The sequence below is a fragment of the Rhinolophus sinicus genome, linkage group LG06, assembly GCF_036562045.2.
Source record: "Rhinolophus sinicus isolate RSC01 linkage group LG06, ASM3656204v1, whole genome shotgun sequence".
In the NCBI taxonomy this organism is placed as follows: domain Eukaryota; kingdom Metazoa; phylum Chordata; class Mammalia; order Chiroptera; family Rhinolophidae; genus Rhinolophus; species Rhinolophus sinicus.
In genome coordinates, this window is record NC_133756.1 from 94,992,530 (window position 1) to 95,007,070 (window position 14,541).

The 14,541-nt window shown below is 38.1% G+C and overlaps 1 protein-coding gene across 4 annotated transcripts in view; it reads left to right on the forward strand.

Annotated features, from left to right (window-relative positions):
* Window positions 1-445: 445 nt before the first annotated feature.
* Window positions 446-14,541, forward strand: part of PDGFD (platelet derived growth factor D) — a 256,110-nt gene continuing 242,014 nt past the window's right edge. The window contains exon 1 of one of the 4 annotated variants that reach the window (XM_019716793.2): window positions 446-996. In XM_019716793.2, the coding sequence (XP_019572352.1) occupies window positions 873-996 (124 nt within the window). In that variant the 5' untranslated portion in view covers window positions 446-872. The remainder of the gene's footprint in view (window positions 997-14,541) is intronic. The other 3 variants (XM_019716792.2, XM_019716795.2, XM_019716794.2) reach the window with 3 other exon arrangements.

The window sequence follows — 14,541 nt, forward strand, 5'->3', positions numbered from 1 at the left end:
GATTTATTGTACATTTCACCACATGGGCGCATGACAACTAGAGCCCTGTGAGCTAAGAAAGACTGGATGATTTCCCCCCTGAGAAATTAACTTTGACTCAGCTAAGGTCATATCGACTGGAACTCAGAGGAAAGCGCAGAATCCAGCTTGTCTGCGACTGCATTTTTCCACTTTTTCAGAGTGAAATCTTGATTAAGTAGAATCCGATCTTGGTTATTGCAAATTAAACACTTCCACTCCAGCCCCCTCCCAAACTCTATCACCCAGACATGAGCTATGTCTTGTGAGTCATCCCTGGAGAAGAACTGGTTTTCTACCTTCTCCCATTTCCTCCCGGCCACCTTGTTCTCTGCTCTTTTCTGCTCTAACGTTTAGGGTTAAGCCCTGGGTGGTAAGGAGAGTCCTGGCCCACTGTCAAACTGGGCATGCTCAGTTGCGGAGCGGGTTTGGGCCCAGCCTGGGAAGCGCGAGTGCTCCTGTGGCTGCTGAGTGAGCCCAAGTGCGCACAGCTCAGGGGCTGCAGCGGCTGGGCGGAGGACGCCGCTGCTCCGCTCCGCGGCCCTGGGACGCTGCGCCGCCCACCCCCTGCAGCCTGTGTTGCAGTTGTTGGCCACCGGAGGGGGCGAACAAACGTCAACCTGTTGTTTGTCCCGTCACCATTTATCAACTCTCAGCACCACAAGGAAGTGCGGCACCCACACGCGCTCCGAAAGTTCAGCATGCAGGAAGTTTGGGGACAGCTCGGCGATTAACACAACGGCCCGGGCAACCGCTGGGTGAGCGCAGGCGGCAAGAGCGCGGCGCGGCGTCGGTCCCGGGAGCTTCTCCCGGATTTTTCTTGGAGCGACGCAGTTCCTAGGTCGCTGATCCCAATGCACCGGCTCATCCTCGTCTACACTCTAGTTTGCGCAAACTTTTGCAGCTATCGGGACACTTCGGCAGCTCCGCAGAGCGCACCCATCAAAGCTTTGCGCAACGCCAACCTCAGGCGAGATGGTAAGAGACTCAGATTTTATTTTTTTAATTTAAAAAAATCACTTTTTTTTTTTGTTCTTGTTCTCTCTCTCTCTCTCTCTCTCTCTCTCTCTCTCTCTCTCTCTCTCTCTCTCTTTCTCTCTCAAAATCTTTCATATAAACCCTGGTGAATGCGTTGTGGTGGAGGGGGTTGAGGGGTTCGTGCCTGTCCCCAGTCTTGAGAGAGCCCCTTCTCCGGGAATGGGACGGAGGGCTGTGAGATGTGTGCTGATGGGGATCGAATGGGTCAGGTGACTCATCTCCCTACACCCTAGGGAAGTCATTTTGGAGTCTTATAGTCACTGATACCAGGACTACAAAGTTGCCGAAAGTTGCAGACTGCGCCGCCCATCGGTCAAGCTCTTAACCTTTTGGACTTAAAACTCGGAGAGATGATGCATTTATGATAGGTGAAGGGACGAAAGAGTTACTTTCTCTGCGTGATTTATTTTCATTTTTTCAATGGGGAAGGGAATGATGTGTTTCAGTCTTGTAGTCATATCTGGAACAGAATGACAACGTTTTAATATACTATTTATTTTGAGGAGATAGCAGTGGGCAGCATTCTGTCCTTTCTGCCCCCAGAGAAACTTTTCCATTGGGGTAGCTCAAAAACTCAGTCTGGCAGAGCAGGGGTTTTGGGGTTTCCTCTATCACAGGGGTGCCGAGCGTCTGCTGTTAGTTTCTTTGCACAGAAGTTTTTCTAACTATTTGCAAAAAGCAAAATGCTCTTTAAACAGCGATCCTAAGTAAGGTCCCAAGCAGGCTTGTTTATTTATTTTCCTTTACGCTGTAGGACACCTGAGTCATTGGCTCCCAGAGACTTTAATTGAGTTTATTTACTTTCTGGGACTCCACCAAGATCTGAAGTTGATTTATTCATCAATTCTCAACTACAGCTGATGTTGCCAGTACTTTGCAACTGTTTCTGCCATCTACCTGAACTGACCCCTAGGTTTTTATTTTTCCTTCATCAATATCTTTCTCTTCCTTCAAGTTCCAACACATCCCCTAAGGAGATCACCAAGCTATTTTTAATGGCTTCACTGTTTGAGCTGGCAACACGTGACTGTTTTCTGGTAAATTCATATTAACCATCTTACTCCCTTATTAGTTTATCTCTTGGCATGTCCTTCATTTGGACTTCACTGAACGGCTTTTGAACAAACAAACAAACAAACAAACAGCGTTTTTACATTTTCTGATGACAAGTAGACTATGGATTTTAGTGTGCTGAAGTCGTCTCAAGTGGTGTAGGTGTGTGAGAGGGTACAGGAAAGCCATAGAGTCAAACTCCTGGCCAGAAGACACTCCCCCCACCCCCAATATCTCAAGAGTTACTTTATCACAGTGTTTTATCTAAAATATGCTAGCAGTGACTTTTTGATGACTATCCAACTTAAAGCACAAAATTTTCTTATTAAACTTAAGAAAAAAGGTTTAGGTTGAAGACCAAACTTTCATAGTTTTGTTTTACTCATTAATATTTCCATTGGGAATAGTCTTCTCCTAGCTGAGTTTTTGCATTTGTTAATGTTTGCACTTTATATGCCCTTTCAGCTGCATAGAGGAAAATGCCATTTATAATTTGCATGACTTCATAGCCATAATTTTGTAATCCTTAGCCTCTCGGTATCAGTTACAAGAATTCAAGGACAGAATATGAAAAGTATGTAACCATTGCCAATTTACTCAAGGCTCCTACTAAAACCAAGTCATGCAGCTTATAATATTTTTTTTGAAAAGAGTAATCTCATTCTATTTTTCATTGCTGAAACTCTGTACGTCAGTCTAGTCTATATGAGAAATGATTTGTTTTATCAAAATTTTGAAAACTACCCTGGATTTATTTCTTCATATTTTAGCTAAAGCTGTTTTGCAGTTACTGTCACAGTACACACACACACACACACACACACACACACACTCACTTTGATTAGTTCAGATTGTTCAATACTTTTTTCAATGTCAATCTCATCTATAAAGAAGACTACGAAAGAAGAAAAGTTACTGGGATTAAAAGAAAATTGTTATATACAGAGTAAAAAGGAATTAGCACTCATAATGTGTTTTTATTAGTTTGGGGAATTTTCATAATGCAGCTTATTTTTAAGTGTGAGAGAGCATGCATTCTCAAAGAGAGGCAGTATTGCCCCCAAAGGGAGAAATTGGATCTTAGGAGGTGAAAAAAATCTTAGACGTTACAATGGTTCGTGGTCCTCCAAAGGGCCGGCATGTATAAACAAATGAAGAGTATATCTGTGGTGTTAATAATTCATAGGAAGGGGACAAGATTAGGGAAAAAAGTCTTAAGTGCGAATTGGCAATAATGAAAAAAGGTTGAGAAACATTGCCACAGGGTTTTGGTAAGGGAGTGAAAATAAAGAGTCTTTGAAGAAGTCTAGACATTGTCTGGAAAATCTTAATGGTAACAGTTAAGCCGACAAGAAAAAATAGCTTACTAAATTAAACCCCTGTTCTGATTCCAGACATTTTCAGCTTGCTCTCCCAAGTTCCCTAATGGCTCATTAAAGAAGACAATATTCTTGCTTTTTTGACTGTCAGATTAAAATAGGGTAGAAGCTTGGGAAGCATGGACAGGGAATATAATAAGGGGAAAGATAGAAGATTCAAGTTTCTAAATGTTAATTTCGGGCTTTAGGAAGTCTGGCCCTCAGATTACAAATGGTAAGAAATCACAACAAAAAATTAGACATGAGCCTTGAATAGGGGTTTTAGAAATCATTACCTGATGATGGAGGTATCTTTACACTTGAGTGCCATCGATTTCTCTCTGCTGACCCTGTTAGTTGCTACTATCTAATACTGGGATTAGGAAAGGAACAAAGAAACAGGCATCCTATCCTGGGCACGAGGTGTGTAGGATCCTGTCCAGCCTGATACAAAAACAAGCAAGCAAACAAAAACTTGTTTTCAGTCTACCTATACTTAATAGCTCCAGATCACTGGAGTAGCTAAGAAATGACACAGAAATAAAGTGATAGGGCTGGTACATAATAGTCTTCTACCCAGTATACCAGGTTGGTCTGCTGCTGTCTCCTGGTCCTCCAGAGCTCTTCATTACATTATGCAGTTCACCCCTGAAGACATAGGGTTTAGGGTTGTCAACCCTGTCAGGCAAAAATCTGCATATAATTTTTGACTCCCCAAAAACTTAACTGTTAATAGCCTAATCTTGACTGGAAACGTTACCAATAACATAATTAATATATATTTTTGTATGTTATATGTGTTATATACTGTATTCTTACAATAAACTAGAGCAAAGAAAATGTTATTAAAAGGGATATGTGTAGAGCCCTTCCCAGAACCTGCAGAGTGGCTAAAGGGACCCAGTGGAGGAGTGCTTGAATTTGATCTCTGTATCTAAGAGGAAACTGGGTTCTAGAGCTAAGAAGGATTATTGAATATTTATACTTCCTTAGATTATATTTATTATTCTTTCTCAGACTGGTTTACTTTTGATATTCCTTCTGGATCCACCTCTTGGCACAGAGAAAAATCTTCATTGGGCAACAGCACCCACATATTCTTACATAGTGCCTATGAATGTGATGCTTTTGTTATATTAACTGGCCACAATTGGTATGCAGTCAACAGTAGGCTCAGAGTATGGGTCAAGAAGTATAAGATAGCAATTAACTGACAGTATTACTTATTTTTAAATCAAACTAGATAAAACTTCCTGTTTAGGGAGTTAAGAATACAGAATCACTCTTCATTTTCTTGACCTATTATTGCTTTCAGAAAGTACAAGTGTTTGTGGTAAGTTATTCTGAATTTAGTTCTGTTTCATTGTTTAATATGCCAGTACTTGAGTCATCTATTATCATTATCTAGTGATAGGCCTGCAATTTTCATAATTGTGGTATTAGATTTTTAAGTCGTCAACCTTGTTTCTTAAATAATGTGGGTTTTTATTGTCCTCATTGATGACAGCACATTGACTTTGGTGTCAAGATCAGAGCTTAAAGGGAAGGAGACCAAACAGAGAACAATACAAAGTAAAATGTCTGAAAGCAAGGAATCAGATTAGTGTCTAAACGTTGCGTTCTGTGTTTACATTTCTGTTCAACTCTAAGCGTATTAAAGCCTCATAATCTTATAGAGCATAGTAAAGATTACATATCTTGAAGGAAACATCGCTTTGACTTTCCACCGTAGGTTATATTTTTTTGTGGAGGTTCTTTTAAAGAGGCTGTTTTAGCCAGGTGCGCATACACTATGTAATGGAAGGTGCTACTGGATTGTTACAGTAATGACCACGTTGTGTTCATTGAATGACAGTAATTTTTGTCTTTCAGCAAATGAAAGCAAAACTTTATTGTTTCAGAACAGTAGGGTCAAACAATGGAGCAATGTCCCCAAGAGTTTCTGAGTTACTGATCTCTAATGACCAGCCATAAGCATGTTGTTACACGGGACTCCTGAGCACAAGTCCTCTCAGAGAACTTAACCTACGATGGAAAGTCAAATGCCATCATTCTAAGAGTCTGGAATGATATGCATATTTACATAACTGTCCTTGAGAGTTAAGTCATACAAATCATATTCCTTCTGGAACTTACTCTTAAACTTTCTCAGCTGAAATGATCTGATTAGCCTAAAAAGGCACTTCCTGAACATCTTAATAAAATTCTTCTTTGTATTAAATTAGGAACAACTTTTAAGCAAACCAGGTGTAGGATGTTTCTAACTCGCCTATGCCATGTCATTTCAGTAATGCATTGGTCTTCACAAAGTATCAAGATGGCTTTAGGGTTGCGATGAGCTATTGTTTGCTCTTACTGACCTCCTTTAAGGTTATTTCTTTTCAAGGCATTCTTTACTTGATCTAGACTGTCTTCTAAAGATGAAAGGACAAATGGTTCTTTATCCTGAACTCTGCTGCTGACCCCTGCTGTCACTATAATTCATTCATTTAACTTTTATTGCATCTCTACTCTCTGCCAGTTTCTGTGCTAAATGCTCGGTTATCAAACACATTATTAATGAAACATACATGGGTTGTGTCTTCTGAGAGCCTATAGTCCAATGGACAATATTGAAAAATAAGTACTTGGTTGCAGTGTATTGTAGTTGTCTTTCAGATGCATTCTGGAGAGTCCCAAGATTGTCCAGAAGGAACTCAGAAGGCAGCACAGGTGCACCAGGAAGACTAAACGTGTGTAGTTTCAGTCTCCACCCATTCTTCAACAGAACAATTCCACGTAGCTCCACATTTCTGTTTCACATATTTGAATTTATCGTTTAAGAGTTTTATTTGAAAGTAAAATATATTCCTCAGTTTAAAAGCCATGAAAGCACTGTGATAAGTGCTTTAGTAGAGGAAATTCACAGCGAGATGGGAATTCACAAAAGTATTTAATGCAGATTTTGGGGATTTGGACAGGCTTTCTGGCGGAAGTGATGTCTAAACTGGGGAATAAAAGGTGAGTAGGAGTTCAGAAGTTGGTGCAGTGAGGAAGGAGGGGGAAGATTCCTAGTGCGGAGAACAGCACTTGCCAAGATTTGAAGATGAGAATATATAGTTAAGGAAGTGTCCACCAGTGAAAGGCTTGGGAAATAATGTTAAGGGAGTGTGGCATTTATGCTGAGGGCAGTGGGAAGCCATTGAAATATTTAATTTAGAAAAATATATGGCCTGGTCTGTGTTTGAATACTGAATGCTAGTGTTTCTGAGAAGTCAGCCAGGCCAGTGCTGTGATCAAGACCAGTCTTTGTATAACTCCAAAGCCTGTGGGACACGGGCACAGAATTATTTCGTATTTAACATGATAGTGGAGGACATGCCTGACTTTCCTAGTCCCAAATCTCTAACTATTAGGTGCCCAGTGTCTCAGGACTTCACTGAAATCCCCTCACCTTAGATACCTCTCTGCAGCTCAGCACACCAGATATCAGGAATTAACTGTATCTGAAGTCTCATTGGATAATGTAAATCATGAAAGTAACCTGTCTAGTATTGGACAATATTTTAAATTATTTCAAACTTCTACATTTCAGAATTAATGCAATTTAAAAGGGAACATTTTTACATTAACTCTTATAAGGACAGTTTAGACAAAAAAGCTACAGAGGGATAACGTATGATAGCAAAAAGGAAAGAATCCAAGACAAATGCTGTAGCAAAAATGTTCTGCCTCCCCAAACAGTATTTCAGGGCCAAATGTAAGTCAAATAAAGGAATAAGCCCGTGAGGCATTAAAGTGCACATGTGCACAGACAGGGAGAACTATTTTCTTCTGAGGACTTTTTTTTTTTTAAATGGGTAAAGCAAACCTTTTTTTTTTTTTTACAAGCGTTGATGATTCATATAATAATACATCATTTCTTTGCTCTTCATCTTGCTATGCAGACATCTATATATTAGCTTTAACACTGATAGATTAACACAGTGTTTTCTTGTGATTTATGCCTTGTGCAGGTTAATGGTTTTTGTATAACTGGGAAAAAGGCATATGAGTTGTCTTTCGTTATTAGGAGTGATCTTTGCTCAGATTTTAGATTTTTTTACTTAAGCACTTTTTTGTAATGTGGTCATGAAGACATAGTTTTGGATGCAGTGCTTTGCCTATAAAAGTGAGCTAAACACGATTTGAAACCTTATCTATTAGGTTTCTTGATTTTGGGCATTTGAAATCCAGCATGCCTTTGGATTGAAGGAGCTCAGTGCCAATTGCTGAGTGTGACTCCTGAGCCTGGGATGAACGTGCTGTGTTTTAAACAAGTCATTCAGACCCAATTGTGAGAAGGTGCTGACAAGTTTTACATTTCACTAAAACATTTAGTAAGCAATCTAGCAACAGCCTACTTTTATAGAATTTAGCTATTCTGGAACCTCAGCTATGTAAAGTGCAACTAAATGAACTAATAAATATGTAACAAATTCACTTAAAAGCCAAAATCAGTGCCACAAAGTGTGTAAATGAGTTCATAAAGTCCATGTGGTAGACATTAAAAGGCCATTTGCCTTTCCTTCCCATGCAGTTTCACCCCGCTTGCTTATTTGGTTTCCATATCCACAGCAGAAAAGGAGCATGCTGTTAGACCGGAGAACAGGACTGTTTCCAGTTATCACACTATTAGCATTGAGAAGTGACAGCTAGTAGTTTTCCTGCCTCCTTTTATATTTTCAAGCTTTGAAAAGCATTCATAAGACAAGCAAGCACAGCTGGCTTAGGCTTCTTATTCAATACAGTGAAAATAGTTCCCATCTGCAATAAACTGAATGTTTGTGTCCCCCCTCCCAAATTCATACATTAAAATTCATAATCCCCAATGTGACGATATTAGGAAGTGGAGCCTTTGGGAATCGATTAGGTCATGAGGTTAGAGTCCTCATGGATGCGATTAGTGCCCTTGTAAAAGAGACACCAGAGGATACAGCGAAAAGACACTGAATATGCCGGCGTCTTGATCTTGGATTCTAGAACTGTAAAAAATGCATTTCTGTTGTTTACAAACCATTCAATCTACGGTATTGTGTCATAGCCACCCCGAAGCACTAAGACACAACCTATCTCCCTATGTCACCAGGGAATTCTTATATTACAACTCAGTGAAGTTGTTGATTTTTTAAATGATGTCCTTGAGTCATAAAGGAAGTTTAGATTATATATGTTTGATAGGTTTACCAGGATCATAAACTGGAAGTGGTGTTAGCTTAAGTATATATGGATTTGAACCAGAAAATTTACAATGCTCACTTTGACAACCTTATGAAAAAGAATAATTGTAGCCTGGATGATAATATACAGTTGTTATCATTCTTTTAGTGGCAACTAATAGATTTGTCTTAGTCAAGAGGGAGGTGAGCAGGGATTTCTATCAGTATTTTGGATTAGACACTATTGGGTTTAGAATTCTTAATAGCTTGAATGAAGACACGGGAACACATCTACCAAATTTGCATATCTCAGCTGGAAAGAACAGTAAAGAGGTTGGATTAGATGCCAAGGTTGTCTGACTTTTTCTGTGAAGGGCCAAATAGAAAATAATCTAGGCTTTTTAGGCCATAAGTGCTCTGTTGCAAATATTAAACTCTGCCATTGTAGCATGAAAGCAGCCATAGAAATTACGTAAATGAATGGGCATAGCTCTGTTCTAATAAAACATTATTTACAAAAATAGGCATTGGGCCTGCAGACTGTAGTTTGCTGATTGCTGTATTAGAATATCCACATTCTCTTAAGTTAAAATGATGGGCTGATCCTACAAAAATGAAATTCAACATGGACAAATGCAAACTCTAGCTCTTTGGCTAGAAAATAAAAGCAACTATATAATTATAAAATGGAATAAGTTGCATTAATATCAGCTTATCTAATGATAGATTCGATAGATGGATGATAGATGACAGATAGATAGATAGATAGATAGATAGATAGATAGATAGATAGACAGAGAGATAGATAGATAGTCTATGTCTATATCTGTCTTTATCTGCTAACTGGTTTAGTTGAACACAGTTTATTACTTCAACAAATGATGTAGTTGATAAAACAACAACGACATCAATAGTGCAAACCTAGTATTATCATTAATAACTGTGTCAGGATCAGAGAGTCAGCAATGCTCTTATAAGTCAGTTGCGTATGTGGGTGGTGTGCTCGATTTCTCTCCTATACACGATTCCACCTCTTTCTTACTCCCTCAACCCCATGACCTATACCCACAGAGTGTACTGCTCTCCTGTCCTTAAACTTTCCTTTCTGATTGGCTTCATCCTCTCCCCCAACACATGTGTTCATATTTCTTTGCATCCTCTCACAACATCTACAAGGAATTTTACTGTTTCTCTTCATTTTGTCACCATGCAAACTTCTTCAGTCTCACGATGGCTCACTGTCTGCAGTTCCTCTCTCTTTTACCCTTTGCAACTTAAAGTCATCCTCACTGCTCCACTGAACTGTTCTGGGTGAGGTCACTATGATTTATAGCCGTCTCTGTGATTGGCAGGTCTTTCCTTGAAATATTCTCTTCCCTTGCCTTGGCACTGCCCCTCCTTTGCCTTAACTACTCCTAAATGACATGTTTGAGTGATGGTAGAAATAAAGCCAGAACCAACTGAGTACTCTTTTTAGGTTCTTTGGAGAAGTAAGATTAGAGACGGCCTTAAAAAGTATATTTTATGTTTTGTTCTCTTCCTGTAATCATTATGAATACTGAAAGAATCAGGAAAGATCTTAAAATATAAGGGGGATCTTGTGAATATAAAAAGAAAGAGCATTCAAAGAAAAATAATGCCATATTATCACCTACCAAGTTCTGCAACATTTTTGGAGTAGATATATATAAATGTATACATATATAATCTTATAGTATTTAAAATAATAGAAGGATATGTATAACTATAGAAATATAACATTGAACACACACATAGATTTCTTTTTCCTTATGTCAAGTTCTCTTTTATTTATTTTTTTCCCTCCTTGGCTGGGTCTTTATCTTCCTGTCTGCCCTAGAAATACTAGTATGTTTTCTAAGTCTCTGGCCTTAGCCTTATCTTCAGTCTTTCTCATTGACAGTATCTGGAGGATCTTAGTTTTTTCCAAAGGGTCAATTGCTATTTATGTTCCAGTGACCTGTAAATCTGCATTTACTGCCTCTGCCTCTTTACTGAGCTCTCCACCTGCTTTTTTACTTCACTACTTGAGACCTCACTGTTATTTAAAGTAAACTCTTCAATTCAGTAGACCACTGAGTAAAACAGTTATTTAAAAATATATGTATATTAGGGTATTTATCCAATGTGGAATTCTTAAATAGTATTCATCATTTTGTTGTCATTGTTCTTCCAGACTCATCCTAATTGTTTTTGATTGAACCGTTGAGTGTAGGTACTGACCAGGTTTCAGGAATTGCACCACCCTGTGTAGCTTTCCTAACTCCCAACGCGCCCCATTTAGAACTGACTACGCCTTTATTTTTCCCACATTTCCCTCGTAAAGCCTATAACGATATACATTTATCCATCTGACATCTGCTGATGTGAGCATACTCTCTGTATTTATACAGGTGAGCATCCTCATTGTCCATTTCATTGCCTGGAACAAAAGAGAAGCTTGATGAGGTTTGAAGAATCAGTGTCTTCTTTTTATGACTGATCATTGGACCACATGAACCCTCTCATTATCAGACTGCAAATGAATGGGACAAAGGATATTTAAACTCTCAATCTAGGCTGACTGTTTGGTTTCTGTTAATCGTCTAGGTGGCTATTTATCTGATTGAATAGGATAAGGTACAGAAGAGGGAAAACACATAAGGGAAGGTCATGGAAATAGAAAATTAATTTGTGACACTTTAAGCTTTAGGAACTTGTGCAGTATTCATGTGGATAAAATCTAGAGGCAGAGAAGTAAGAGAGAAGAACTGATTTACATCAAATATGAGATGTGGCAATTAAGTTCACAAACTCATCCTAGAAAAAGTGCTACATACCTCATTGCTGAATATCATTATGGTCACCTTCAAAATACTCCCCTTGGGAAGCTGTGCACTGATGCCAGTGCCTAGTCCACCCTTCAAGGCAATTTTGGAACTCTTTCTGCAATGAGCATCAGAGCTGTCATCATATTACCCTTGATGTCCTGAATGTCATCAAAATGCCTTCCTTTTAATATTTCCTTTATCTTTAATTAAAGAAAGAAGTCATTGGGGGCCAGATCAGTTGAGTAAGGAAGGTGTTCCAATACAGGTATTTGTTTACTTGCTAAAAACTCCCTCACAGACAGTGCTGTGTGAGCTGGTGGATTGTCATGATGCAAGAGCCATGAATTGTTGGTGAAAAGTTCAGGTCATCTAACTTTTTCATGCAACCTTTTCAGCACTTCCAAATAGTAAACTTGGTGAACTGTTTGTCCACTTGGTACAAATTTTTAATGAACAATCTCTCTTATATCAAAAAGGGTTAGCAACCTTGTTGCAACAAATTTGGTAACTTAATTGTAAGACCTGGTACTTTCAGACTGCTGCCTTAGGCACAAGCATGACATTTTGGGGTTAATTTTGGACTAATATCAATGAAATGTGGATAATTTTCAACTGTCTTCCTTCCCCTCTCGACAAAAGCTCTACACATACTCTGACTAAAATGGATCCTTTTTGGTATACCTTTCCTTTCCAGTATTAGTATTTGAGTACTTTTATGTAAAGTTTCTGCTACTTAATGAAAGTTCAAAATAAAGAAGTAAAAATAAATTAAGAGTCAGGAAACAAATCTTAAGGTTGCATCTGGATAATTAATTATGAAAAGCAAAGGAAAGATTAATGCATCTCCATTCTGTTTAAAGGTTTATTTATATAGAAAGAACATGTTCACACCTATGTTATTTTATTGAGGATTAAATGAGAGATATGCTATTGAATGCAACAAAAAAGTGTACATTTCCTATTAAAACTAAAAATCCACTGATGAAGTTGGTAAACATGGAATTACAAGATTTTTACATAGTTGTTAATTTTAAAGCAAGAGAATGGAGTGAGAGCTATTTGGAATTTAGTTTAAGTTCAGTGGATGGGGAGATTATTTAAATACCCCTGGAAGAGCCAGTGTAGCCTTATATTGTTTTGATTCAGTTCTTCAGTTTACTAAAGTTCAGTGTACTTTTCACCAAACGCAACTGCAATAAACATAAACACTACTCATTCTTTCAACAAATATTTATTGAGTACTGACTACATGCAAAGCTCTGTACGAAGCACTGAGGCAGAAACAGTTAAGCCTAAGGCACAGTCTCTACTCTGTTAAAGCTTGTACTTTGGCTGAAAGGATAATATATATTTATATACATATGTATATATATATATATATATATATATATATATATATATATATATGAATAAACGTAGGACAGGTGGCATCATCTGAGTGCTGCCATTATGTTACCTAGTTGTTGTTGTTTTTTATTTTTTTGAAGACTGTTCTATTGACCAAATTATAACCATAAAACATCTAGCCTAATATTTAGTTTAGAAAAAAATGATGTCGGTTAAGCTGTTGGTGAACACAATATTATTAAGATTAAAAGACAAATCTCTTATTAGTTATTACTCTTATTATTATATTAATTAAATTTGAGCAGAAAAGTAACTATTAATTGTGCCACTGTGAGTTATACTTTCTTGATTTTCTTTTTTGCGTGTTCAGATATTAGGCTAAATATTCCTGAACCATAAAGGCAAATATGGGCTCACTTACTAACCCAATATGACTTAACTTCTTAATATGAGATATGCAATATGATAATTTGATCACTGGATGGCAGTAGAAAAAAGACAGCTTTATGCACTTTGTTTCACTCCCTCTCTTGGTCGGGAATGTAAATTAAATTAGGGCAATTTTATATTTTACAAATATATTGAAAAAAATTAAGGATAATGGTAATCTGTCATTAATATACAACTCTTCTGGTCTATAGGATCTCAGTAAATTTTAGATATAATTAAAATGTGTCAAAAAATTTACATGACTGTTTTATTGCTTTGTACCCTTTACACATATAATTTGTGTTCATGTGTAAAATTCATGAAAATCCAATTTAGAAACATTGGTTAGTTGAAAATCATTTTCTGAACAACAGTTGCATATGCACAGCCGCTGGCTGACAAATTTCCTTTGAGCACACGGCCAGCTAGTTGGCCCCTCCAGACTTGCAGAAAGTCCCTGGAGACTCCTCATTACTTGCCACATGAATGTGTTTGTCAAATATAAGTTACTTTTGGGGACAAAACATTATTCTGATATCAGAAGTGAGAAGTCATCCTCTTAGAATGCTGCAGTTTCTGAGATTTTCAGGAGACATGGGGCAGAGTGATGAGCATTAGAAAGTGTAGGAACATGAAACCTTCAGTCACTATCAAGATGCGAAATGAGTGGGCATTAGCCAGATAATTGCTGCATTAAAAAATTGGGTTGTGCACATCCAGTTTTAATAAAAATTGCAAAGTGATACACAGAAATGACCATTTTTAGTGAATGCTTTAGTGCAGATTGAAAATTTATGCATTGGGGTCTGTCTTAGGTCGAGCAATGGTCCTTAAAGAGTTTATGTTCTAAATCTGGCACCTCTAAATGCTACCTTATATGGTAAAGACTTTGCAAGAGTGATTTAACGAAGGATCTTGAGATGGAGAGATTGTCTTGGATTATCTGGATGGCACTGATACAATCACAAGTGTTGTTATAGGAGAGAGACAAAGGGAGATTTGATACAGGCCCAAGAAGAGAGGGCAATGTGACCACAGGGGCAGAGGTTTGAATGATGTGGCCACAAGCCAAGGAATGCCAGCAGCCACCAAACTGGAAGAAGAAGTAAGGCACAGATTCTCCTCCAGAGCCTGACCCTGCCAATACCTTGATTTTGGTTCATTGAGTTGATTTCAGACTTCTGGCCTCCAGAACTGTGTAAGAGGATAAATGTGCGTTTTTTTAAGCTAGTAAGTTTGTGACAATTTGTTACAGTACGGACAGAAAACTAATAAAGTGTCTTTGATATGAAA